The sequence below is a fragment of the Halichoerus grypus genome, chromosome 10 (assembly GCF_964656455.1).
Source record: "Halichoerus grypus chromosome 10, mHalGry1.hap1.1, whole genome shotgun sequence".
Classification (NCBI taxonomy): domain Eukaryota; kingdom Metazoa; phylum Chordata; class Mammalia; order Carnivora; family Phocidae; genus Halichoerus; species Halichoerus grypus.
In genome coordinates this window covers 2,319,113-2,346,500 of record NC_135721.1, presented here as the reverse complement: position 1 = coordinate 2,346,500, position 27,388 = coordinate 2,319,113, and the positions used below count along the sequence as shown (strand labels likewise).

Below are 27,388 nucleotides of genomic sequence, written 5' to 3'. Positions count from 1 at the left end.
TTCTGCCAGCATTGGTGAGCTGACGGCAGGCTCACTCCACAGCTCGTTAGTAGCGTGAAATCTCAAACCCTTCAGAGCTCTCCCCACAGGCCAGGGGAATAAAGTACCTGGTGACCAGATGAAATGTGAATATCATTAATGGGATAGAATGGGGTCAGCAGGTTCCAGCCTGCTGCCTGTTTTTGTATGTTCTGTGAGCTAAGAATGGTTTTTACACTTTAAAATGGTTGTTACCGAAGGACTGATCTATTTTTCTTGATTTTGCCTCTTGGCCTGCAAAGCCTAAAAGATCTACTCCCCGGGCCTTCGCAGAGGAAGCGTCCACATCCTTCATGTTCCAGCATCTCGGCGCCCCTGGCCTTCTGCTGTGCTGTTGCCCTGCCCCGCTGGCTGGCGGGCCCCTGGGCTGGGAGCACTTCACAGAGCCGGGATGGAGAACGGTGCTCGCGGGCAGGGCTGCAGCGACGGGCACCATCTGTCTTTCAGAACATCTAAATAGATTCTTCCCGAGTTGCCTACTTTAGGGTGATAAATTCTGGTCGCAAAACGTATTTTTTGGCTGCTGCTGGCTATTCTTCTGGAAGGAGTAGTTCAATTTCAAAAGACTTCCCTTCAAAGGAGCAATCCCGTGGGCCAGCAACGGTCATAGGAGTATAATGAGTGCTGTTCTGGTCTGAGTCTGCCTGCTTGAATGGGCTCTGGCTGCAAGTGCTGGGCTCCGTGACAATTCTTCAGGGCATCCCGATGGTCTTGCTTTCCCAAAGTTTTTTGTTTTTTGTTTTTTTTTTTACAATATAACACAGCTCCCTCTCTCCTCCCTAATAGGAAAAAACAAGTCTGCTCAAGACGGAGGCCCCCAAATGGTGACGCGTGATTGTCCGTACCGCAGCCCCAGCAGGCGGGAAGCACTGTCCCCATTCCAAGAAGCAGTCCTTCCCCCCCGGAGGAGAGCAGCCTTGCTCCTTCCCTCGCTGTGTTGCCGCGGTAACGTCTGCAGGCTTTGGGGCTGGCTCCCGGCTCAAATCCCAGCCTTGCTCCTTCCTGGCCAGGGGACCTCCAGCGAGTCACCGGAGCTGGGTGTGCCCCAGCTGTCCCGTCTTTAATAGGTCGGTGGTAAGTCTTGCCCACCTTGCCTGTAAGCCTGGATGAGACCGCGCTCGGGAAGCCTTTGTAAGATTACCCAGCACACAGAGCTGTTCCGTCCTAGGGCACAAGATCTGGTTTGCGTCAGGAGGGCAGTTGCGGTAATGCTGTGAAAACTCTGCAGTGTTCTCTTCACATCCTTTCCACAGTCATTCAGCAAACTTTCTTTTACTGCCTATACGAGGTCCCTGAAGACTAATAGGACACACGCTGACCCCAAGACACAAGTTGTCATTGGCAATACAAATTCACTTGGGGCTGACAGTCCTAAGGTGGAGGCTGACATTAGTCAAACCAGTACACGCCAGCACCAGTGTAACAGGGAGACCTCCTCAGAGGTGTAGGGAGGGCCAGAGAAGGCCTCTGCAAGGAAGGGCGATCTAAGCTGAGAACAGAAGGGCACACAGGAGGACACCAGGGTCAGACGCTGAGAAGCCCAAGTGTGTGCAGGGCAGAGAACAGGCGGGAGGGAGAGGGGCTGGAGAGGTGGTCAGGAGCCACGGCAGTCAGGAAAGGAGGGTTAAGCAGACAAGTGACAAGATCCTGTTTGTATTTTTATTTACTTTTTATTATTTTTTAATTTTTTTTAAGTAGGCTCCACGCCCCATGTAGAGCCCAGTGAAGGGCTTGAACTCATGACCCTGAGATCATGACAAGCTGAGATGGAGTTGGTCACCCACTTGATGGAGTCACCCAGGCACCCCCATTTGTATTTTTAAAATACATGCTCTGCAGAGAACGGCCTGCAGTGGTGCACGAGTGGGAGCAGGGGTCCATTTCTCAAGTCTGTCACCAGTCCGGAGAAGAGGGCAGAAGGAGCTGGGATGAAGTGAGTGGATTTGTGCTGTTGCTAGATTTGGTTGGATGCTGAGGGTAAGAGAGAGGAAACACAAAACCCCTAGACTTTGGGATTCAGGCACTGGGTGGTTGGTGCGGCTGTTGACAGGGTTGGGAAAGGCTGGGGAGAGACCTGCCTGGACGTGCGGGGAATCGAGCTCGGCTTTGGCTGAGTTAGGTTTGACCTGCTGATTCGCCATGGGTGTGGCCATGCCGAGTTAGACAGCCGGCCGGGTCTCAGAGAGGCCCCGGCTGGAGACAGCTGTGGAAGCCACCGCGCATCCTGGGCTACATGAGGTCACCTGGAGTGTGTGTGGCCAGAGGACAGGACAGTCCACTTTGCGGTGCCGCCAAGGAGAAGAACCAGGAGGGAGCTGGAGGCAAGTGAGAAGGAAGCGTTCTGGGAAGGGAGGGGGCAGCTGTGGGCAACAGCAGATCAGACCAGAAGTGCGTGATCGGATCCGGCCACTCAGGGTCCTGGGTCACCTTGTGTGAGCAGTCTGCAGGGAGGGGTGAGCCCTGAAGCTTTACTGGTGGGGCGCGACCCCCATCAGACAAGGTCACGAAGCCTTGTCATGAAGCACAGGAGATGGGCAGTGACGTGGAAGGTGTCCCCTGGGGGACAAGCAGCAGCTGGCCACGCGTGTGAAGAGGGAGAGGTGGGAGTGCAGCAGCAGACCCGACGCAGGGTGTGTGTGCTTCGCGCACAGTGTCCTGGAGCTCAGAGCGGGCTGTAGGCTCCGGAGACGGGCCGGCTTGGTCTAGTTTCTGTCCCATGGGCTTCCCAGTTACTTGATTCCCTGTAGAGGCTGTGCCGGATGGCGGGATGATCGGATCTTTTCTGGTTGATTGCTTTGAAAAAATGAACCTTTTTTTCCTAATCTGCTAAACAGATGACCAATTCAAGGAATGGGAAGGGCAGGCTTGCTTTTCCTCCCCTAGAACATAACCCGCCATATGGGGAAGGGAGATGCAGAGCAGACTGTTGATACTGCAAAGATGGGGGGAATGGAGAGGACGCGGTATGCCACCCTGAGTGACACCTGGGTCCTCTGCGGTGACGCGACCTGACCTGAAGCCACGCTGTGCCCCACATGGGTGGCGTGGGTTCCTTGGTGGCACTTAATCTCCGTCCTCTAAAGTATAAATTGTTTCACGTCAGTATTGCTTGTTTCACCAGATTGTTCCAGTCAAGATGACCTCTGGGCCCCCCTCCCCGCAGCTGCTCCCCCATCTCCGTCCCGCCCCCTTGAGCCCCTCCTCCTCGCAGCTGCCCCCGGTCCCGCCGCCCCTCCCCCCGCCGGGAGCGCCGGCCCCGCCCCGCCCCGCCGCCCCGGGATAAGGGCCTCCCCGCGCGGCGCGCCCGCTCTTCCCCCGCTGCCTCCCGAAGCCGCGGGCCAGGGTCAGGGGCGGGGGCCGGGCGGGCGTGCAGGGGGTGCTCGCGGCGCCCCGGCTCCGCCATGGTGGAGGCCTGGTACATGGACGAGTCCGCCGACGACCCGAGGCGGCCCCACCGCGCCGAGCCCAACCGCCCGGTCGGCCTGGAGCAGCTGCGCCGGCTCGGGGTTCTTTATTGGAAGGTACGCAGGGGCGGGGGCAGTCCCCCCATCGGGTCCCCCGTGCTCCCTGCACACCCCAACGTGCAGCGAGTGGGGACCGCGGCCGGGACAGGGCCGGGGGTGGGGGGTGGGGAGTGGTGCTGCTCATGCTCAGTAGGGCGGCCGGGTGGTCGGCGGCGCCGGGAACCCTCCCCCTGGGCGCGGTGCGCATGCTCAGTAGGGGGCCGGGTGGTCGGCGGCGCCCGGGACATGCGGCGCCGGGAACCCTCCCCCTGGGAGCGGTGCGCATGCTCAGTAGGGGTGCGGGTGGTCGGCGTCCGGGGCATGCTGCGCTTGCCCGGCTTTAGGCGTTCCGGGCGCGGTGCGCATGCTCAGCATTGTGGTCGGCGGTCTGGCCTCCGTGCGCGTGCTCTGCAGACAGGCGGGGCCGGGAATCGGTCACCCGAGATGGTCTCCGGGCCGGGGTGTGTGGTCTGACGCGGTGCGCCGGGAGGACGCGGGTGGCTTCGCGCCGGGCACATTATTAGTGGACTATGCGGGGCGAGAGCGGGGCGGGAGACCTGGGAGACCTTGGAGACCGTCCCCAGGACCCCTGTGCGGTGCCCCGTGGTGCGCCGGCCTCCTCCGCAGGCGGCAGGTGCGCTCTCCGGGCGAGGTGCGCGCAGCGGTGCGGGGTGAGGGTCTCCTCGCGTGGGACCGCCCTCGCCCCCGCCGGCTGCAGGGCCCCCGCTGCCCGAGCCCGCGGTGATGTCCGCTCCCAAGGCGCTGGCTCCATCTGGGGCCAGAGTGGAGTGAACTCCGGTGTGCGCGGAGCCGCGCTTTCCCCCATGAGACAGGCTCAGAGAATGTTCCAGCCCAGCGGCTCTTTAGACCTCGTCTGGTCTCTCTCAGAGGAGACGCGAGACGGTTTTCCATGGTACCTCTGGTTGAGTAGTGTTAACTTTTTTTTTTAAAGATTCCCCCCACCCCCCTTATTTTTAAGTAATCTCTACAGCCAACGTGGGGCTTGAACTCACCGCAGGCTCTGCCGACTGAACCAGCCGGGCGCCCCTAGTGTTAACTTTCTAGATAAAACTGCCACCGGGGCCCGGGGGGCTCAGTGGTGAAGCGGTGAGCCTTCGGCTCAGGTCATGATCCCGGGGTCCTGGAATCGAGCCCCGCCTCGGGCTCCCTGCTCAGTGGGGGGTCCGCTTTTCTCTCTCCCGCTGCCCCTGCTTGTGCTCTCTCCCTCTCGCTTTCAAATAAAGTCTTTTAAAGAAAGAAAGAAAGCTGCCGGTTATTTCACCAGCAAAAATGGGTTTATTTAGGAATAGCAGAGAATTGCAATCCAGTATAAGCAAACCACAGCAAAAACCATAGGCAAGGCCCCCTAATAAATGAACAATCTTTCATTAAAAAATGGGGGGTGGAATTGGGTGGGCTGTTAAAACAAGTCCGCTGGACTAGTGGCTTCTCCTTAGCTGGGCTGTTGCTGGGCAGAGGAACCCTTCCTTGCTCCTGCTGTGGTAGAGTGGCATCCACCTGCCAGGTGGGGCTTTTCCTGTTGGGTCGGCCCTTGACCCACAGCGCTGGGTGTAAGGGCTACCCCTGCTGGTCCCCTGGCTCCGTTGTAAACAGGGTTCCTTTTCGTTCACGGTGGGCGGAAATGAAGCCAGGGCTAGCCTTCTTGCCATTAAGAGGACTTCTCTACTAAACACTTCCTTCGTAATAACTGTTCTTGGTCAGTGGGAACAAATGGAGCATTTTTTCATATCTGGTATCAGTGACAGCAGAGTGATAAAAAGCTCTGTCTCATACACATAATTTGAAGTTAGATTGTTTTAGTGTGGAGCAGTACTGTGCATATCATGAGGTGGATTTGATAATTTTGGGAGTCATCTTTGTAGAACTTAATGTGTTGATGACCAGTATTTTAAGATATTCTGGAGTTTGCTGTTCAGTAGTTGTGATAAAATGTGCATTTTATCGCAACATAATGCAAAGTATGCTAAATTCGTTGCCAATAGTTTGAAGTAGGAGTGCAAATAACTCTGGCTGGGGTCCTAGGGGAGTGCTTCATGACAAACGTTAGAATGGGACCTTGAAGAAGAGATAGGGTTGTGATAAATGAAAATAATGAAGGAGATTTCTAGGTGCAGGAAGCTGTCAGGAGCAAGGATGTGGGGATGTGAGGCATCTTTTGGAGAGTAGCAAATAATCCTATTTGGTTTAGAATGTAGATTTTTTTTAAAAAACAGGTGATAGGGACAGAGGAGTAGAAAAGGCAGCTGGGGCCACATGATGGAAGGCTTCTCATACCAGTGTAATGAACTTGGGTTTTATTTGTAGGCTTCCAGAGCATCAGTCATTTCAGCCAAGGGAAACAGCTGACCAAAGAGATGCCATAGAGGGACCAGTTAGACCTGCAGAGGATTGGTGCTGGAGGAACAGGACTGGGGAGGAGGTGGGGTTGGTGACCTTGGACAGGCTTGGCCATGGATGTTTCACCTGGGCTCCTAGCAGTGGGACTAGAATGGGGATGTAGAATCCCCCAGGAAGAACTGCTGGGGAGAAGGGAGGCAAGAATTAAGTACAACTGCACTCTCCTTAGCTATAATGGAGAATTGGGAAACCCTCCAGAGAAATAGGGAAAAGAGGGGAAGGAAGGTTAGTTTGCAATTGACAGAGGACTAGATGATAAATTTGCAGTGCAATCATATTGGAGATCCAGAGAGAGAACACTTCTTTGTTTCCTTGCATTCCTGTGACCTCCTTTTTGTTGTTGTTTAAACTCTAATAGTTGGATGCTGACAAATATGAGAATGATCCAGAATTAGAAAAGATCCGAAAAGAGAGAAACTATTCCTGGATGGACATAATAACCATATGCAAGGATAAACTACCAAATTATGAAGAAAAGGTAAGGTAACTCTAAATTCTTTGAAGAGGGGAATCGTTATATTCACTCTTATTAAACACAAGCTTCTTTGTTTTTTCTTTTTTCTTTTTTTTAAGATTTAATTATTTATTTGAGAGAGCATGCAAGTGGGGGGAGGAAGGGCAGAGGGCAAGGAAGAGAGAATCCCAAGCAGACTCCCTACTGAGCAGGAAGCCAGACATGGGGCTCCATCTCATGACCCTGAGATCACAACCTGAGCTGAAATCAAGAGTTGGACATTAAACTGACTGAGCCATCCTTTTTCTAATTTCTAACATGGTTGCTGAGGTCATGGACTTGCAGCCTTCTTTTTTAACGTAGGTGTTTAGTGCTGTAGATTTCCCCTAAGTGCTGCTTTTGTGGCATCACACAAATTTTGAATGATTTTCATTTTCATCAGAATACCTCCAAATTAACTTTTTTGATTTCTTCTTTGACCCATGTGGGTTTTTTGATACGTGTTAGTTTCTAATTATATGGGGACTTTTCCAGAGACTTTTCTTTTATTGCCTTCCAATTTAATTCCACTGTAATCAGAGAATATATTTTGTAAGACTTGAGTCCTTGTAAATATATTGAGGCGGTTTTAATGGGCCACAACATAGTTTATCTTCGTGAATGCACCATGTGAGTCTGAGAAGAATGTGTATTCTGCTGTTGGTTGACTCATTCTATGAATTGGTGGTGCAATTCAACAACTGTTCCTTTCTGATTTTCTGCAAGCTGAACTTGTTGTTTATTGATGGGTGGTGTTGAAATCTCCAACTAAAATAGTGAATTCATGTGTTCTTCTCATTCTGTTAGTTTTGTCTTGTGTATTTTGATGTTTGTTGTTAGGCGCATACATGTTCAGGATTGTCATGTCCTCTTAGAGATTTGACTGTTTTGTCATTACATGACATCCATCTTTATCCCTGATGATTTTCCTTGTTCTGAAGTCTGTGTTGTCTGAAATTAATATAGTTCCCTGAGCTGTCTTTTGATTACTCTTAACATGGTGTATCTTTCTCCAAGTTTGCTTTTAACCTATTTGTGTCTTTATTTTAAAGTGGGATTCTCGGGGCACCTAGGTAGCTCAATCGGTTAATCGTCTGCCTTCAGCTCAGGTCATGATCCCAGGGTCCTGGGATCGAGCCCCGCATTGGGCTCCCTGCTCAGTGGGGAGCCTGCTTCTCCCTCTCCCTCTTCCTGCTGCTCCCTCTGCTTGTGCTCTCTTTCTCTCTGTCAAATAAATAAATAAAATCTTTAAATTCTGGCTCCAGTACTTACTAGCTATGTAACCTTGGGCTTCAGTTTCCGAAATGTGTGTCACATCCCTGTCTGGTTCTCATGCTTGCTTTGTCTCTGGAGACAGATTTTTTCTTAACTTTTAACACGTCCTGTTATTTTTGGCTAAAGCCAGAGTGTAGTGTCTGTTAAGAGGAACCAAGGCAAGTCGGCCTTTAGTGTGAGGGTTTGTGTTACCTGGGTGGGAGTCCTGTTTGCTATTGCGGGTGTCAGGGGTTTGGTTTCTTCTAGTTTCCTTGTTTTTCTTCTCCCCTGAGGTCTTTGTTTCTCCAAGCACTCTTCCTCACATAGATTCTGTGTCTCATGGTTCTTCCAGAGCTTTAAGTCACTATTATCCTTCTGAAGCCTTGTCATGCGGTAAGCTGTCGGGGAGGAAAAGTGCTTTGTGATTTCACGATTCAGTCTAGTTTTTAGTGGGCTTAGTTCTTCAGTTGTGGCCTTTTCATTCTCCCTTTAGGCTAGAGGGGGCTGGAGGTGGCCTTCTTGCAAGTCAGATAAGGCTCTGGTACAGTTGTTTCCCTGGGAGTACTGGCCTTTGGTATGCAGGATGTTCTCTGAGTTTTTAAAAATGGCTACTTTTCCCCTCCCATTGCCTGCAACGTGAAAGGCTATTTCTGGGATCTTCATTATGAGAACCTGGTGGGGTTTCTAGATATAAAAGCCACAGACCTGTGGGGCTCCCTTAATACTGGGCTCCCAGGAGTTTTTCACTTTCGAGCTGGTGCACACTCAGCCTGCTGCAGTTTGCCAGGATGACCACTTGTGTGTTGTACCAGTTTACCTGCTCCAGGAGGCTCTGCGTCCACCTCTCTCTCAGAGCTAAGGGGAGCATTTTATCCTGTGACCTCAGTCCTCTGATGGATCTAGGGAAAGTCACCCAGACTGTTCTTCCATCAGCTTGGATGTCTTCTGTGTGTGTTTTGGAGAAAGGAAACAGGCAGGTATACCAACAAACTGAACTAAGAACAAAAGCAGCATGAGAACACGGACCCTGCAAACATACACACATGGTGTCATTGCTGTCAAATTATTCTTGCTGGTCAGAGCATGAGTGTTACGGTACCTTACAAGATGAAGTCATTTCTCACCAAATGCCCTAACGGGTCATGAATTCTCTCATATTTAAATGGTGTGCTTTTCCATGAATTTTAGATTACTCATCTTCTTAGCAGCGCTTTTGTCTTTTTTTTTAGTTTAGTTTTTATTCTTTATTTTTTTAATGCACACAGGCGCACATGCATACGAGAAAGAGAATGGGGAGGGGCAGAGGGAGAGGGAGAGAGAGAATCTTAAGGAGGGTCCACAGTAAGTGCGGAACCCTGTGCGGGGCTCGATTGCACAACCCAGGATCGTGACCTGAGCCGAAATCAAGAGTTGGACGTTCACCTGACTGAGCCACCCAGGCGCCCCAGCAGTGCTTTGTCTTACTACATCGAAGGGGCTCGGATGCTGTTAATGTTGGTAATTATATTCCCCCATCATCCTAGTCCTGCAGAATAGCTTCTCTCCTGGAGGAAAGCTCCCTCGCTGACACAGGCTTCTCTCTCTTGTTTCTCTGAAACAAACCTTTACTTTCTAATATGTTATGTCTGTGTTAGGTGTCCTCGTGATTAGATTCAAGTGATGCATTTTTGGCAGGAATCCTACACAGAAGGTGTTGTGTCTGCTCGGTGCACCCCGTTGGGAGGCATGTGGTGTCAGAGGACCCTTCCTGGCTGATGGGAAACTTGGTTAAGTTCGTGTTCATTGGGTTCTTCATGTGAAGTTACCATTTCCCCCTCATAACTAATAAGAAATTTGTGAAGAGTTACTTTGAGTCTGTGAACACCCTGTTTCTTCTCAAACTTTCACTCAGTGTTTGCAGTAAGTCTTGATGGTTCCTGCCTGAATTAGTCACCGCCATCAGGGTGGTAGAAATGGTGACCTTCTAACTATCATCCAGTATTGAATCGGCCTCCGTCTGTAAGGAAAAGCTGCCTGTTCCTCCTGTTTACATCAGTGTGGGCTCACAGAGTCTTACCTGAATCATGGCAGGCATGGATTACAGGCCAGTGAGTAATTTTGATGTTTGGATTGCCCCAGACTTAGCAAGTAGGAGCGTTTCTAACTGGTTCCTGTCCTTTTGGCAGATCCCCATCATTTTCCTGAGCACCTCCTTACTTGCTGGACCCACCTGTGCCAGGCACCTCCAGTTCCCTGATCTCGCCCTGGAATCAGCCCCTCTTCCTGGTACCTGTTACTGGTACTTGGAAACCCAGACGGGAGTCCTCATTGCTACTCGGGGGTCATTGCCCCAGGTCCTTGCAGCAGATGGGGCAGTGAATTCTGTGTCTGTGAGAGAGAGAGAAATCGTTGGTTTGAGCTGATGCCTCTCATTCTGGTCAACTCCACAGGACTTTTTCTCATCCTCCCTCATTCAGTGCTTGCCCCTCTCTTGTCCCACTGTGAGGACCCCGGCCCCCGATCGCGTCCACATACTTACTCATTTCCCTCAGCACACACAGTAGTTTCGGCCTGGCTGCTACACCCGTCCGTTGCAGAGGGCAGCCCTGCTGAGTGGGGTGTGAGGCCGGTTTGCAGGTCTTTCTCTCAGACTGAGGACAGGGTGAAGTGATAATGGTCACAAATTACTCAGGTCAGTATGGTTTAAGTTTTCCTTCCCACGCTTCTCTTATCCTATTTATGATTACGTAAAACACAACAAAGTTCTAAAATCTCAACTTTGCCAGAAGGGTCATCCCCTTTCCCCACCTTTACTGCACTGTTCCCACCGTCTGCCCGTCGACAGTGGTTGTCTTAGCGTCTTGTTATGGCGGTGCTCGTAGACCTCAATATTCTGCCACTCTCTGGTGTTTGGGCATCTGAGTTCTTTCCAGTGTTTTACACTACAGCAGAGAGTAACCTTGTGCAAATTTATATTCATGTAGTCGGAGGCGAATCTTCAGGGTCCGTTCTGGGAAGGGGATTGCTGGGTGCGTGAGTAATGCGAATGTAGTTGGCTGGATCGTTCCCCTCCTGGGGGCCGTGACCCCTGCGTCACCACTGCCTGCCAGCATTCAAGACGGGTGTTAATGTGCTGCTCTTACTGTACGTGGCCATTTTCCAGATATTTATGGATTTTCCAGAAATGTGTAAACATTAAATAAGGAAAGCTGCAACACACCTGCATGGGGGACAGAGAGCTGGGGAGATACTAACAGTGCGAGTAGAGACAGTTCGATGATGGCATCTTGGTAAGGGTACAGGGGTGGTTACTGTAAAATTCTTTCAACTATTCTCCGTATTTGAATATTTTTATTATCAATTTTAGGGGGATAAGGACTTTTTGAAAGACATAAAAGATTTGAACAAATGGAAAGTGTTTGTTTCTGGAAACAGTGACTGCCTTCCTCACGTGTACACGTGGCTTCTGACCTGGTGTGATCTGTGTGATGACTGTGTGTGTGTGTATATGTGCGAGGCACGTGACGACCGCGCACGCATCTGAAGCACGTGATGACCACGTGTGCGTTTGAGGCACGTGACGACTGCGTGCGCACGTAAGGCGTGTGACAAGTGCGTGCGTGCGTAAGGTGCATGATGACCGCGCATGCGTTTGAGGCGTGTGACAACTGCACGTGCGTAAGGCGTGTGATGACTGCACGCGCGCACGTAAGGCGTGTGACAACTGTGCGTGCGTGCGTGCGACGACCGCACATGCGTGGCGCGTGATGACTGCGTGTGCACGAAAGGCGTGTGATGACCGTGTGCGTGTGAGGAATGTGACAACCAAGCACACATGTGTAAGGCGCGTGTGAGGCCCTGTGACGACCGCGCGCGCGTGTGAGGCCCTGTGACGACCGCGCGCGCGCGTGAGGCCCTGTGACGACCGCGCGCGCGCGCATGAGGCCCGTGACGACCGCGCGTGCGCGTGTGAGGCCCGTGAGACTGCCGTGTGCAGCGGATGGGAGCAGGAGCCCGGATGTGCGTGGGAGCCCTGACTGTGCCGCTGAGCCGCGGGAGGTGGGGCGAGCGCCCGGCCTGTCCGCGCGTTCCCTCGAGGGTCGCGGGGGGAGGACCAGTGCCCTGAGTCGTTCCGTGTGGGGCCCTGAGCATGTCGCCGGCACACGGAAGGGCTGTGTCGCTGCTGGTCTGATGACGGGCTTCCCGGACTGCCCGAGCTCCCGCTCCGGTACGTGTCGTCACCTTCCCGCCGCGGAGAAGGCTGCCGCTCACGGGTCTCGGGGCGCTCGGGCTGTCGCGGAGCCGTGCGGACCTGCACGCCCGCTCTGAGTCGCCGTGTCCGCCGTCCGCAGAGGAAGGCGTTCTACGAGGAGCACCTGCACCTGGACGACGAGGTCCGCTACGTCCTGGACGGCAGCGGGTACTTCGACGTGCGAGATGCGGAGGACAAGTGGATCCGCATTTTCATGGAGAAAGGAGACCTGATCACTCTGCCCGCGGGCATCTATCACCGCTTCACGCTGGATGAGAAGGTAGGACGGCTGCTGGAGTGTGACGGGGCCGGAGCGGCCGGCGGGAGCCCTTCCGGCGGGCGGCGCCCATGTCGGGCGTGCGGGAAGTGCGGGCTCCTCCTGTCGTCCCCGGCGCCGGGATCCGGGAGCGCATGCCTCTGTCACTTGTCACGTGTGAGCGCGCATAGGACAGACTCCTACAGGCGGAAACGGGGCTGAAAGCTCTGCACCTTCTATTTATTCGTAAGACTTTATTTGACAGAGAGCGAGCGAGCGAGCACAAGCAGGGGGAGTGGGAGCGGGAGCACAGCAGGGGGAGCGGCAGGCAGGGGAGAAGCAGGCTCCCCGCGGAGCAGGGAGCCCGCCTCGGGGCTCCGTCCGTGGACCCCGGGATCGTGACCTGAGCCGAAGGCAGAACCTCAACGACGGAGCCCCCCAGGCGCCCCTCGTTTTCACTTCTGAGGGGCGATGCCGCGCCGGCCTCCCGGTGTGCAGCAGCCTGAGGGCCGCTGAGCGTGAGGAGGGCACGAAGGCCGCGGCCGGAGCGGGCGGGTCCGCGCTTGTCCGCGCAGACGGCGGGTCACAGACAGTGGGGTTCCGCAGCGAACCCCCGCGGCAGAGGCGCGCTGTCTGAGCCTGAGCGCTTCCGGCCGCGGCCGCCGACACCGCGGTCTGCGGGGTGACGTGTCGCCGAGGCGCGCGGCCGGGGCCACGAACACGGCCACGACCGTATGTCGGAGGCGGGTTTCACATCCGGTGTGTCTGTTTCCTAGAACTACGTGAAGGCCATGCGGCTGTTCGTGGGAGATCCCGTGTGGACGGCGTACAACCGGCCCGCGGACCACTTCGAGGCTCGGGGGCGCTACGTGGCGTCTTTGGCGCAGACAGCCTAGCGGCGCCCGGGCTCCCGGCGCTTCCCCTTGGGAGCGTCCTGAACCCCCGCGGAGCCTGTCCTTCCTCGTCCTCTCACTCCGGAGACTAGGGCTGGTGCGCTGTCTGGGCGAGGCGGTTCGATCGGTGTGTGTGATGGAAGGAGCTGTATTATAACAGTGATTTTTACGTGGAAGCAACTCTGGGACTGTGGACAAACCACGTTCATCTTACCTAATTCAAGATCAGCCCGAATGAGAGTCGTCTCCCCGTTGTTGAAGTGCGGGGCTGCTCCGCCCGCACCCGTTTCTTGGACCGTAAGCAGCCGTCTGCCCGCGCGGTGCCCGCCTTGTAAGAAGGTGTCGCAGGGGACAGCAGGGCCGGCCAGACAGAAGACACTTCTCCCAGCACCGGGTGGGGCGTGCTGTCGGGGGCGAGGTCTCTCCTGCTAGTGGGGCGGTGCTCGGAGTCGCTCACGCCACTTTCTTGTTCAGAACAAAGTAGCTGCCCTAATTTTATACTCTTGGCTTGCAGGCCTTGTTCATCACGGTCGTGGTGGTTCGCACATGTACGTGATGAATTTATATTTTACCTGCATTGGTGTTGTTCACTGAGATTCCTAAGTTGATTTCCCTGTTAACTCTTCTACATCCAAGTTTTTGATTTTAATAGGAAAATTAATACATTATCTTTTTCCTCAACAATTATGAGGTACAGTTTTGCTTGATTTGTTATAATAATAGAAAAACCCCAAATCAATTTCATGTTTTGAAGGCAGATTGTTTTAAGGATTTTTTAAACTGGATTAAAAACCTTCATGTTAAAATTCCTTTCATTGCCTCCGCGTGGGCCTTGGGAATGTGTGTCCGAGGCATGGAGGAAACTCGTTTTAGACAATTCAGTAAACGGAGTTTTAGGATTGGAACGCGCGCAGGTAGCAGGAGGATGGTAAGGGGCGACCCGGGCTGTGTCCGCCTCTGACGGGGAAGTCGGGGAGGCTCCTCCTGAGGGCGGCGCTCCTGCGTGGTCGGGTCGCTCATCCGAGGTGAATGTGGGAGAGGATGGATCCTTCGTACAGTCACCACCTTCAGGGCTCTGAGACCAGAATCTTCCCAGGGAGCACAGATGTTCGTCTTCCCAGTAGAACAGTTCTTGCTTTGCTGTCAAGTTTGTGTGGTTATCACTTTAGAGAGAGAGAGAGGCCTGCTTGCTGAACAAGGTAGCTCTCCATGGGTGTTGCTTTGCAAATGTGTCGTTTTTAAATTTTTATTTTTTAAATCTTAATTTATTTGAGAGAGAGACAGCATGGGGTTGGGGGTAGAGGGAGAGAGAGAATCTCAAGGAGGCTCCCTGTTGAGCGCGAACTGGATGTGGGGATTGATCTCACGACCCTGAGATCATGACCTGAGCTGAAACCAAGAGTCGGTCGCTCAACGGACCGTGCCCCCAGGCACCCCAAATGTGTCCTCTTTTTAAAGGTGCGGAGCACTCCCTGCTGTGGTGTTACGTGGCTGGGACACTGATCGGTCAGTGTGCACGCATTACATGCCTGCCTGTAGCTTCACGCTGGTCTGTGTGCTGGCGTCGTAAGAAAGCTCCGTGTTTTCCTTATTCCGACTTAGGCTAAAGGCCGCTGCGAACAGGGCCAGTGAGGTCTCGGGCCATGCCTTGGTGTTCCTGATGAAGAGGCAGGCACAAATAATCCAGGAACTTGTCAGCCTTGGGTCTGGATCCAGATTCACCCTTTCACCCCAAGATACTCTCCCTGTTTGGAATCTGGTCTGTAAGGCTCCCGGGTGCCTGCTTTTTCACTCCGGGGTTGCCCTTGTCCACGGCTCCTGAGTCAGTGGGGTCCTTTCCTCCCTCTGGTCTTCATGCCCCTCCTTGCCACCATCTCGGTCCCCGACTGTGCGGGGATGAAGAGGAAGCTGGCGAGGGAGGAGGGTCCCCACCGCCTCTGAGAAGCCAGATGCTTCAGTGATTGTTGCTAATTAAACCAGGCAGAGTTTTGCATGTATTTTGCTATTTCTGCCCTTCAAATAATAGAGTTCCCAACTATCAACTTACCATTCTGAACTAAAAATCCTAATTGACTTTTTTTAAAGATTTTATTTATTTATTTGACAGAGAGACACAGGGAGAGAGGGAACACAAGCAGGGGGAGTGGGAGAGGGAGAAGCAGGCTTCCCGCGGAGCAGGGAGCCTGACATGGGGCTCGATCCCAGGACCCTGGGATCATGACCTGAGCCGAAGGCAGACGCTTAATGACTGAGCCACCCAGGCGCCCCCTAATTGACTTTTTTTAATGGAGTTTTTTTTTTGTTGTATTTTTTTTAAGGGAGGGAGAGAATCTTAAGCAGGTTCCCACGCCTAGCACGGAGCCTGGCACAGGGCTCGATCTCGCAACCCCGAGCTCATGACCTGAGCCGAAATCAAGAGTCAAATGCTCACCGGACTGAGTCCCCCAGGTGCCGCAGGCCTAGCTGAGTGCTCACAGAAGTGCGGGACGCATGGCAGGTGCATCCGAAGTGTTGCTGGAGTAACACGCGGGAAGAGCCCGAGCGGCGCTGGCTGCTTCTCAGCGGATCTCACGACGTTTCTCCTACCTCGTCCTGCCTCCACGACAGGCCACGTATCCTGAGCCTTGGTTAAGAAAATAGGCTACCGGATTTACTTCTTACTTCAAAATAGCGCTTTAAAATATAAAAACATTTGGGGCGCCTGGGTGGCTCAGTCGTTAAGCATCTGCCTTCGGCTCAGGTCATGATCCCAGGGTCCTGGGATCGAGCCCCGCATCGGGCTCCCTGCTCAGTGGGATGCCTGCTTCTCCCTCTCCCACTCCCCCTGCTTGTGTTCCCTCTCTCGCTCGCTCTCAGATAAATAAAATCTTTAATTAAAAAAACATATATAAAAACATTCAATTCTGATCTTGCCAGGATGAAACAGTGACTCTGTTTACATACAAAGCTCACATTTAATCTCGTGTTCAGCCTTGTATGGCTTCTGTTGTGGCTCAGCAGGTTCTTTTAGGGGGTTCACACTGGCTGTTTCTCACCCCTGACAGGCCTCCTGTCTTCCCCACACCACGGTACCCACCACACAGATGTCCCCACGCTCCGCTTTGCACGGGCTCGGGGAAACCAGGCGTCCACACCTTCTTGCACTGCTGGAGCTGGTGGTGGGCAGCGGAGGACTGGGAGGGAACGTTTGTCCTTTTTAAAAGGATTTTATTTATTTATTAGAGCGGTCACAAGCACATGTCGAGGCGGGAGGAGCAGAGGGAGAGGGACAAGCAGACTCCCTGCTGAGCACGGAGCCCGACGTGGGGCTCGATCCCAGGACCCTGAGATCAGGACCTGAGCCAAAGGCAGACACTTAACCGACTGAGCCACCCAGGTGCCCCAAAACATTTGTCTTTCATTAAGGCTTGATAAGCCCCAGATGGCTTCCAACTTCCTTAGAGGTGGTTGTGCTGAGATGAGTATAGATTTAATCGTCAAGGAGGTAAGAAATTTCACAGAAGTGCACGCAGGGGCAGTGAGGGCCCGGGTGCGTTAGCAGGGAAGGGAGCCTCCAGGGCCATCTGCATGCGGCCTGGGTGATGGCAAATGGATCCCCTTGTTGTTACGGCCTTAAAACGTTTTTTGAAGTCACTAACTTTTGGAGGAATTGTGTTGCCCAGTGTTGATCACAGATAGGTTAACTGTAAGTCCTTAACAGGGGTGCTTCCCTCCACCCAGAAAGGTGCTGTTGGTGGACCAGAACTTTTGAGAAGTTGGGGCGCCTGGGTGGCTCTGTTGTTAAGCGTCTGCCTTCAGCTCAGGTCGTGATCCCAGGGTCCTGGGATCGAGCCCCATGTCGGGCTCCCTGCTCTGCGGGAAGCCTACTTCTCCCTCTCCCACTCCCCCTGCTTGTGTTCCCTCTCTTGCTGTCTGTGTCTCTGTCAAATAAATAAATAAAACCTTAAAAAAAAAAAGGCACTGTTGAGAAGTAGAAACAAATGGAATCAGACCTGTGGGGAAGCGGGACAGGAACAGAGCTGCTGGTCCAACTGGGAAGCCAGGGGCAGAGGGTGGGTGTGTGGCACCCCAGCCGGTGAGAAGGTGCTAGAAGAAGATGTGTCCCCCTGCGGGACGGCTGGCAGCGGCGGGAGACGTGAAGAGGGTGGATTTCCGCACCTGAGGCTTAGCCCCAGCGCTTGGTCCCCGCCTGTGCCACGTGTGTGATGCGAGCTCCTCTGTGGTCTTTGTCGGGCTCCTCGCTGCGGTGACAGAAACCCGACATAAGGGAGCTTCCGCCAGGAAGCACGAGGCTGGCAGGACACACGGAGTGCATCTGGGTGGGGACTGCCTCGGTCTGCCCCCCTCTGCGTGTTGGTCTTCCTCTCTTTTGCGAGTAAGACGTCTCCTCACACTGGGAACGTGGTGTCCCACTGTCTGCCCAGCTGTCGTCCCTGTGCTTCCCGTAGAGGGTTCTGTGTGGCTGCTGCTGGGGTGGCAGCTCTGAGGACAGGCCCACTGGAGCAGTCATGCTGCGAGGGGCCACGTGGGGCCTCAGGAGGGGCAGCCATGGGGCCCGGGCCACCACCCCAAACGGTGCACTCCACTTCCTGCGTGCTTGCAAGTCCTGTGGGCCTGAAGTAAGAACAGCTTGGCGCATTCAGCCATAGCGTAAGTTCTGGATTGTTAGGGCACAGATGTCTTGAACTCCATTCCCGGGGAAAGAAACCACCTTGGTTTTATTACTTTGTTAGAGGAGCTGGTCTCCCTGTGTTTTAAAACATCTCCTCACAAAGTTGGCATAGGGGCTTCTGGTCCATCTAGGGAGAGAACAGACCCATCTGCACAGTGCACTGCCCTGGCCACTGGGCCCCGTACCTGCCAAGCCGACAGCTTGCCAAGCCACGGCTGTCCTTCAGTTTCCAGAAAGCCAGATCAGGATTACATGCGACCTGGGGGATGCCTGGGTGGCTCAGTTGGTTAAGCATCTGCCTTTGGCTTAGGTCATGATCCCAGGACCCTGGGATTGAGCCCCACGTCAGGCTTCCTGCTCAGCGGGGAGTCTGCTGCTCCCTCTGCCCCTCCCCCTTCTGGTGATCTCTCTCTCTCAAATAAATAAAATAAAATCATAAAAAAAAAAATTACACGCAGAATTTGGAGGCTGCAGTTCCTGAGCAGAACGGATGGCCCCTGGTACCCACTGTGTTCTGTGCCCCTCAGGAGCCGCCTGACTGTGGCTGGGGCTCACCAACCCGGGTTCCCTCAGTTCTGGAGGCTGGCTGTCCGAGGTCAGGGTTCTTGCAGAAGGGCTGCCTGCTCGCCACGTCCTCACATGGCAGAGGGGGAGGTGGCTCTGGAACTGCCCTTTTCCGCAGACACTAATCCCATCGCGGGCACCGCCCTCACGGCCTCCCCTGACCCCAGTCACCCCCAGAGGCTTGCCTCCTAACGCCATCCCCTGGGGTCTAGGCCTTCACCATGTGAATTTGGGGGAGTATGTTCAGCCCACCACACATGGGCAGCAGAAGCTGAAAAGCTTCCCTTTGGAAATTTGGAATTTAAGATCTTTCTGTTGCTGAGAACACCAGCCTCCGCCTCCAGGCTGCCCAGCAGGCCTCCCCCAGCCGTGAACAGCCCTCCCCGAACAAGAGAGCTTCCACCTGGCTGCTGGAGAGGATGATTCACGCTCTGAATTAGGCACCGGAGCAGTCGTTAGCTTGCCCTGACAGGCTGACGGAAGGCGGGGAAAATCTCCGGTGTGAAAAATGTCCAAGTGTGTATTGTGCACACGCACGCACACACACACGCACACACACGCACGCCCGTACCCAGCTCTGGACAAGGATGCTGGAAACCTCCAGCTGTCTGTCCTGTCCGTCTGCTTGGCTGGGCCCTGAGGAGGGAAAGGCGGCCTGTGAGAGGGTGGAGGAGCTGGGTCAGGGGGCTGGGGGGACAGGGTCCGCCTGGCGGGGGAGGAGGGGTCCCTGGAGCGTCTGCGCTCATCAGCCCGCAGCCAGGCCCCGCTCAGTTGGAAAGAAGCTGGGGTCGGTGTTCCTGGGAGTAGGAGCCCTTTTCTGAATTTCTGTGTATTCTGTTCTGTTTTCTGCTTTAGGAGGTTATTTTTCAAAGCCTTCTCTGGAAGGCAGTGGGGCCAGGGCACTGGAAGCGATCCAGGCTGAGAATGACACCCCAGGCCAGTGGGGCTGGGGCTGGCTTGTCGCTGCGGCTGGGCCCTGGGGCCTGTGTGCACAGTGACCTCGCCCAGGGACGTTGGTCTTGTTCTGCACTGCAGAGCGCTGCTCCAAGAAGCCCTCCGACAAGGCCCCTGTCTTTCTGCTTCCTTTGTCATTATAGTTTAGTGTCTTTTCCACGTTAAACATGCTTGTATTTTACGCAGGCTGTTCCCCCAAATCCCCTGGTCCCCCCGGTCACCTTCCACCTAAAACCCAAGTGGGATCCGATACGTGATACAACAGCCTGGCACCGGACAGATCAGTGAGATCGATGTGATCTGCTTTCGTGCCTGAGTATTTTCCGGCTGCTCATGGTTAATTAACCGTGGTGGCTCTGGGGAGACAGGCCCCTGGTGGCGCCTGACGCTGTAGATTGCCCTTGCAGGACACGGCGGGGGTGCCCAAGGACAGGAGACGACAGTGGCAGAGCCAGGGACGGAGGTGCGCCCTCTGGCGGCGCGTCCTGCTGCCCGGGGCCAGGCCTTCCGGCCGCGGTCACGCATCTTGGCATCAGTGCGGGGGGCTCTGAGCTGCCCGGGGCCTCCCCGCGCCCACAGCGCCCCGGAATCCTATGAGAGGTGCCTCCATTTCCACACACACACTTCCCCGGGGGCGCAGAGGACAGAAAGGGAGCCCTGCTGCCCCCACAGGTGTGGGCGTCCCGTTGGGTGAGTGCAGATGCTGACCCTTCCGCGAGGCCACGGGGCCCGGTTCTGCCACCCGCATAGCTGTGTGGCCTTGGGGAAGTTCCTCAGATTCTCTGCGTCAGGTCTGTCTCCTGGAAAGGGAGTAGGGCCGAGGGCAGGGTCCCCTGAGGAGCGCAGGGCGCGGCGGCCGGCGGGTTGTTGCCGAGTACCGCCCACACCTGCTGTCCCCCGAGCTCGCGCGCCGCTCAGCAGGTGTAGTGAGCGCAACAGCGATCCGCAAAAAGTCGTGTCAGCCGGGACCTTGTTTGGAAATAGGATCTTCGTGGCTGTGGTCGGGTAAGGCTCTCGGTGGGATCCTCCTGGGTGAGGGCGGGCCCTGACTCCCGGACCGGTGACCCCGTAAGACAGGGAGGGACCCCAGCGGGAGGCGGGTGTGTGAAGGTGGAGGTTGTGGTCACAACATCCCCCCCCCCCGACACGAACGGGCCTGCGGACACCTGACCCCCGAACCGTGAGAGGACAGGCCAGTGTCGTCTTCAGTCCCCCCGTCTGGTGATTTTTCTGCGGCAGCTTCAGGAAACCTGCACAGTCTCCTGTTTTCCCACGAGAGTCGTGAAGGTCAGTAAGGTCACTGGCAGGGGCAGGAGGCTCCGGCCTGCGCCCCCCCGGGGGTGGTGCGGGGACCAGGGTGGAAGCAGGCGGCCAAGGGCAGGCCACGTGCAGGGGGACCCGGCCCGCACAGCAGGGGTGGGGTGGCTCTGGCGGGAATTGTCTGAGGCTGACCCTGCCACCCCTGCCGCTTCCAGCTGTGGGGTCCTGTGGGTGGCGCCCCCATCTCTGACCCTTCCCTTGTGGCTCTGCCCTGGGCATCACTCTGGCCGTGGACCCTTTGGCACCTGGTCCTGTCCTTTCTGACGTGGCCTTTCACGTACGGTTGGCGAGCGTGCCCAGAGGCCACCGTCGGGGGTGGTTGGCTGGTCCTGCGGGCCACACGTGGGGGCCCCCAGTGCTCCTGTGTTGCTCCTCAGCCCGGTCAGCAGCCCCCCAGCTGTCCTCTCCCCCCTCCTGGTCCCGGTGCCGCCCGGGCTGGCCCGGCTGCAGTAACGTCTGTGGGGGGAGAAGCCTCGGGGAGGAAGGCCGGCCTCGGCTCCTCCGGTGACGGAGTCTGACCCCGCACGAGGCTCCCTGGCAAGGTGACCTCCAAGTGGGTCAGCGACCCCAGCGCCTGGAGAAGATTCGATCCACTTCCTAGAAAGGCTGGTACTGACATCTTTCGTGCTGCTCATGTGCTGGGAACTTAATGCGGAGCGATCCTGTTTGAACGTTGCTACAAACACGTGAGGCCCCGGCCTAAGGTTCAGAGGGTCACTTGGCCACCAGAACGCTGGGCAGGAGGGCCTGCGCGGCCACCGGTGGGGTGAGCGTCCCGGCCTGTCCCACGTCTTGGCCTGGGGCCAGCCTGGCTGGGGTCGCTGCTCCTGGAGGATCAGCATGGGGCCCCTCCCCCCGCAGGATGGCAGTGGATGTGGCAGAGCCACACTTGTCCCCCCCAAACCCCCCAGGGGGAGGAAGACCCCAGAACCCCCTTCTGTGAGCTTGCGGGTCCCACCTGGCAGCTGGCTCGGGCACCACTGACCGGGCCGGGGCCTGGCTCTGCCCCGTGCCACCGCTCAGGTGACGAGCATCTTCGTCATCCTCCGGCCTCCGTGTGCTGCCCTCCGGGCCTGCGTTACCTCTCCTGCGGGCTCCCTAACAGTGCTCCTCCCATCCCCGTCCTTTCCTGTTGAGTTTCTTGTTTCTTCACTGCCCACGGTGGCCTGAGGGGAGCCACGGTGTTGCTTAAAGCAGAGATGATCTGAATTCGAATGATGTCCATCTAGTATCTCCAACCTGCTCAGCTTAGCAGGTGATCTATATGAAAACTACTAACCAGATTCTTTGTTTAATTAAGTATTTCATAAAGTCTTCAGGGTAAGTGCTTGGTGGGGGGAGCCGTGGTGTGTAGGGGGGTGCGTGGTGGGCTGTAGACCCTGAGGCCACACTCCCCGGGCCTGGCCTGGGCCGAGTGGGGCCAGTGGGGTCGGGCTGGTCTTGGCTCTTGGTGCCACCTGTGGGTCCTTACCTGTCCCACGGGGGTGACAGCATCTGTCTCCAGGGTTGCGTGGGGTAACGCTGGCATTCCTTGGGGCGCCCGCCCATGGAAGCTGCTGTCCATCCAGTGCTACTTGGGCCTCACGGGATGGAGGACCCTCCCCTCCAGATGGTGGCTGGGGAACGGGTTACAGGCCCCTGCACTGGTGGGGCCTAGTTCTCAAGGGCCTCACTGGGGCGGTGGGGGGGGCACCCGGTACCAGCGCCCACTGCAGCCCGGGGTGGGCCTCCCGGGGGAGGGCGCTGGGCACAGTCCTGAGCAGCCTAGGGAGGGTCCGGATGAGTGATCCGTGCACACCTGTGCGGGTGGGCGTGCACACCCGTGACCGCATGCTACGTGAACTTTTTTCTAAGCAGAGTGCCCTGCACCCCTCCCCCGCGCCCCGTCACCGTCCTGGGAGCCCGGCGCGTGGCTGAGGGAGTCCTCACCGTTCCCCGGGCAGCTCCCTGGCCCTAGGAAGGTAAGCTGGTCTGAGCGTCGGTGTGTGTGACTCCGGAGCTGGAGGGACAACCTTGCCTTCTGCAGCAAGGGCGCTGGGAGTCGGCGCTCCAGCCAGTGGGCCATCTGCAAACCACTGGTTCATTACTTTAACATAAAAACACCATTTAAGAAAAAATGCTTGGGGCGCCTGGGTGGCTCAGTCCGTTAAGTGTCTGCCTTTGGCTCAGGTCATGGTCCCAGGGTCCTGGGATCGAGCCCCATATTGGGCTCTGTGCTCAGCAGGGAGCCTGCTTCTCCCTCTCCCTCTGCTGCCTGTCTGCTTACTTGTGATCTCTCTATCAAATAAATAAATAAAATCTTAAAAAAAATGCTTTATTGGGGGCCTCTGGCTGGCTCAGTCGGTAGAGCATGTGACTCTCGATCTTGGGGTCGTGAGTTTAAGCCCCACGTTGGGTGCAGAGATTACTTAAAATATTTTTAAAAAATTGTTCGCAGGTGTAGTCTCTCAGGAACCCGCCCCTCCACGCCGGCTCCCCTGGGAGGGTCCCTTAGATTGGCTGGCAAGTTCCAGCACCTGTCTCTACACCTTCTGCAAGCATGTGTATCTATAACAATGTATATGTATCTTTAAAATAACTCATTGTGCATCCAATCTTGCCATCCTAACTATTCCTGCAAATTTTTAGACATGTGCTCATTAGTGGATGTCTAGATCATTCCTTTTTTTTTTTTTTTTTTTTTAAAGATTTTGTTTATTTATTTGACAGAGAGACAGAACAGGAACACAAGCAGGGGGAGTGGGAGAGGGAGAAGCAGGCTTCCCGCGGAGCAGGGAGCCCGATGCGGGGCTCGATCCCAGGACCCTGGGACCATGACCTGAGCCGAAGGCAGACGCTTAACGCCTGAGCCACCCAGGTGCCCCTATAATCACTGTCTACTATCCAATTACAGAACCTATCACTTCTCTAGGATGTTTAAATCCCCTTTTTATTTTTTTTAAAAGATTTTATTTATTTTAGACAAATGCGTGTGGGGGGGAGGGGCAGAGAAAGAGTCTCAAACTGATTTCCCGCTGAGCACAGAGCCCAACGCCGGGCTCCATCCCAAGACCCTGAGATCATGACCTGAGCTGAAATCAAGATTCAGATGCTCAACTGACTGAGCCATCCAGGTGCCCCTAAGTCCCCTTTTAAAAGCAAAACCTTTACCAATTTTGATGCTTCTGTGTGATTATAGGAGAAAGCAAATACACTCATTTGGTGGAAAATTTTGAAGTTCAGAGATCTAGAAGGGAAAGTAAAAGTGACCTTATGCCCAGTCTACCTGTAACTATTACAAGACATAAGTAATTTTTGGTCTTTTAATATGAACATTGTTTATATAAACGTCTCTTTTATTCTGTGTTTTTCTAGGTCATTAAAACTTTAACAGTATGGTCTTGTTTAAATCCCTCTTAGGTATATGTGGTAATTAGTAATATATTCCCCTATTCTTATTACTGTAACCTAACTTTGGACTCCTGCCCAGTCCTCCTCCAGAGCTGCCGTCGTGCTCCTGCTCTGAGGAGGCTTCTGCTCTCGCCGGGTTACCTGGTGAGCAGACTGAGCAGACTCTCCCGGCTCAGGCCACCATAACAGACCCCAAGCTGGGGCTTCAGCCACAGAGACTGCCCCTCCCGTGGTGCTGGGGGCTGGAAGTCTGAGATCAAGGTGCCGATGGGCTGGTTTCTCCTGTGGTCTCTCCCTTCTTGTCTTCACGTGGCCTCTGTGCATGCATTCCTGGTGTCCCTTCTTGTAAGGACATCAGCCCTATTGGGTCAGGGCCCACCCTTGTGACCTCATTTAACCATAATTACTTCCTTAAGGGTCCATCTCCAAATCCTGCCCCACTGGGGATGATGGGTTCAACCTACAAATTTTGGGGGACATCATTCAATCTGACACTGGAGGAACAGCTTTCCAGCTGTGGGAAGCAGCAGGTGCAAAGGGCCTGCGGCAGGACCGGCTGCCTCCCTCGGCTGCAGGCCAGGGTGGCTGGAACGCAGTGGAGACGTGGTGCGGCAGTGGTCGGGACAGACCTCCCTGAACTTCGGACCCTTGTTCAAGGGAGGGGGGGCAGCCTCATTGGGGGATGGGGACCAGTGGAGGACAGGGGGGCAAGGGACACAGTTTGTCTGCCTTGTGGGAACAAAAGGTTGGGGAGGGTGAGGAACAGAAGGCTGATGAAGTTGTAACCAAACCCCTGTAATCCCCTAAGAAAAAGGGAAACTGAGGCTCAAAATCCTAGTTGCTTAACAAGGCTACATGGTTTATGGTGTGTAGACCTCACCCTCAATCCCTTTGTTGTCAGACTGAAGAGAATTTGACATTCATGCAAAAACCATCTTGGGGGCATGTGCTACGTGCCTGGTGTTGTTCTAGAACACGGGTCTGCAAATTACAGCCCTTTGGTCAATTATGGACCATAGCCTGTTTCTGAATGTCCTGCAAGCTTAAGATGGCTTTTATAGTCTTTAAGAGGTTTTAAAAACAAAGACAAACCAAGCCGAGTTTGTGCTAGAGCTGGCCCCTGGCCACAAAGCCTGACACATTGACTATCTGGTCCTTCCCAGAAAACGTGTGCCAACTTCTCTTCCGGAACACCAGTGAGCCAAGCCAGGACGCCACCCTCGTGAGCTTGCTTCTAGTGGTGTGAGCATGGGAGGCCGTGGGGGGAGGGGGGTGTTCAGAGTGTGGGTTGTCCCTTCTTTCCAGAGGGACCCAGTAGGACTTCGTGGAGGTGGCCGCATGGGACCTGGAAGGATTCAGCCCAGCAGAGCGACCCATCCCCAGGGCAGAGGCGTGGGTTCGTGGTGTCCTCGTCAGTGGCAGGGGTCGACACCTATTTAATGGCTCACCGAATTTGCATGCTAAACTTCATTACTGCTAGTCGGGTTGCTTTTCTTTTAATGACCCAGGGGAGGAGGAAGACAAAGCCTAACTGCTCCTGAGGGGCAGGTGATGATTTTATTGTCTGTGATTATAATGATGGTTGATAAGAAAGCTGATCTGCTGGCTTTTTAACATGCAAGTCTTTACAAACGGCTCTGTCGTAGCTACGTGTCCTGGAGAGCGATGCCCACTCAGCGGTCTCCGTACTTAGAATTCCCTTGAGCGTGGGAGAGTGTCGGGATCATAGGAGGGGGACTCGGCCGCCTGGACGGGGGGGAGGCCTCCTGGGAGCACTGGAGGAGGCTCCCAGAGCTGCCCGCGGGGGCGGTGGAGAGGTCCTGGAAGGAAAGCAAAAGCGGGGCGAGGACCGGGGGTGCCCTGCCCGCTGGGGGTGGCGGAGTGGCCAGTGGCTGAGACCCGCAGGCTGCGCAGGCGGCCGGGGGGGGCTCCTGAGGGAGGAAGGTCTGTGTGAAGCTGTTAGATTCGAGATTCTCTCCGCCCACAAGACCCTGTCTGGTCCCGGGGCGGGGGGAGCGTGGGCGACCCTGGAAGGAGAGAGGTGCTGGGCAGGAGCCTTCCCAGATCCTGGGGCGACATCCCAGTGCCTGCTGATGGGGCCTGGGACCCCGGGAGGATGAAAAGTGGGGGACCCGGTACTGGTGGTGCGGAGCTGTGCGGAGCCCCCTCCTCTCCTAGTGACCGGCAGGAGCTGTCCGCCCCACCCCCCGCACCAGTGGATGCCACCGCCACCCCCCCACCCGCACCAGTGGATGCCACGCACCCCCCCCGCATCAGTGGACGCCGCACCTCCCCCCACCACTGGATGCCGGCACACGTGGGCCACAGGGCAACCAGCTGCCAGGACGACGGGTTTGTGTCCCCACTGTGCCTGATGGAACGGTGTTGGTGTTTGGGTCTGTCCCCTCAAGTCCCCAGGTTCCAGCGGAGCAGGGCACACTCAGGGTTAGTGGGTCACTGTGTTTAGCTCTGGGATAGATTCTAGGGATGCGGTTATTTTTTAAATTTTAAGATGAAGGAAAAGTGCATGTGAACTAGATCAATCACACCAGTTACCCCAGACCGGTCAGCGGTTCACTGCTCCCGCCTTGAAGGAGCGAGGTGGCCGCCCAGGTGCCCTGCAAACGCCAGGCTCCCCAGCCCATGGGGCTGAGTGCGGCTCGCGAGCTGCCCTGGTGTCCTCCTACCTGGAGGTGGTCATGTGAACAGGGTTGGGGAGGGAGGGTGAATTTGAAGGTGCAGATACCAATTTCTTGGGGAAACTTTGGTCCTTTCCCGGACTCCCTTGGCTTCGTCCTGCAGGAGTCTGTGCAGTACCACCTGCCCCATGCACAAGTGACCTGGGGCTGACAGGCTCGCAGTCCATGGACAGACCCCCACAGGGACCCTCGTGCTGTTGTCCCAGGTTGGAGGGACAGGCCGTCTCACTTCCCCAGAGCTGCCAGATTTGAAGGAAAACCCTCAAGGTGAAGGGATTCAAATGACCTCACCAGTTTTTATTTTTCTCCTGGAAGAGAAAAACTTTTTCAAACCTCCTTAGTATCCTAGTCCTTTTGGCTCTTTCTCTTTTTAACATATAATCTATATTTCAACAAGTATGCTGAGACTGTCTGCCTGCAGATACTATATTTGCATGTTTTTGCTTTATTATAAAAATGAATAGAAACAGTTTTGCTTTATGCAATAAATGTTTGTATCATGGTCTTTATTTTTTTTTAAGATTTTATTTGACAGCACAAGTGGGGGGAGGAGCAGAGGGAGAAGCAGGCTTCCCGCTGAGCAGGGAGCCGGATACAGGACTCGATCCCAGGACTCTGGGATCATGACCTGAGCTGAAGGCAGATGCCAAACTGACTGAGATTGAGTCACATGTTCCTCTGTTTGGACACGCGTTGCTTGCG

General features: G+C 55.0%; 1 protein-coding gene and 2 long non-coding RNA genes across 6 annotated transcripts; 2 read left to right on the top strand and 1 right to left on the bottom strand.

Moving 5' to 3' along the window:
- Positions 1-1,684: 1,684 nt before the first annotated feature.
- On the bottom strand, positions 1,685-3,643 carry LOC118542877 (uncharacterized). Of its 2 annotated transcripts, XR_004920823.2 has the most exons (3): positions 3,615-3,643; positions 2,931-3,116; positions 1,685-2,832 (listed from the first exon to the last, which is right to left on the bottom strand). It is a non-coding gene; the product is annotated as an uncharacterized LOC118542877 (long non-coding RNA). The 2 variants fall into 2 exon arrangements; XR_004920822.2 differs by lacking the exon at positions 3,615-3,643 and having other exon boundaries at positions 2,931-3,270.
- ADI1 (acireductone dioxygenase 1) lies at positions 1,853-13,896 on the top strand. Of its 3 annotated transcripts, none has more exons than XM_078055914.1 (4): positions 1,853-1,972; positions 6,319-6,438; positions 12,039-12,218; positions 12,971-13,896. In XM_078055914.1, exons 1-4 carry the CDS (start codon positions 1,868-1,870, stop codon positions 13,088-13,090), a joined length of 525 nt encoding a protein of 174 aa, XP_077912040.1. In that variant the 5' UTR covers positions 1,853-1,867; the 3' UTR covers positions 13,091-13,896. The 3 variants fall into 3 exon arrangements, with proteins under 3 accessions (XP_077912040.1, XP_035959318.1, XP_077912041.1); XM_036103425.2 differs by lacking the exon at positions 1,853-1,972 and adding an exon at positions 3,300-3,560; XM_078055915.1 differs by lacking the exon at positions 1,853-1,972 and adding an exon at positions 3,719-3,820.
- Positions 13,897-19,068: 5,172 nt separating this feature from the next.
- Positions 19,069-26,697, top strand: LOC144379188 (uncharacterized). Its single transcript, XR_013441568.1, has 3 exons — positions 19,069-21,852; positions 22,455-22,558; positions 25,151-26,697. It is a non-coding gene; the product is annotated as an uncharacterized LOC144379188 (long non-coding RNA).
- Positions 26,698-27,388: the final 691 nt, after the last annotated feature.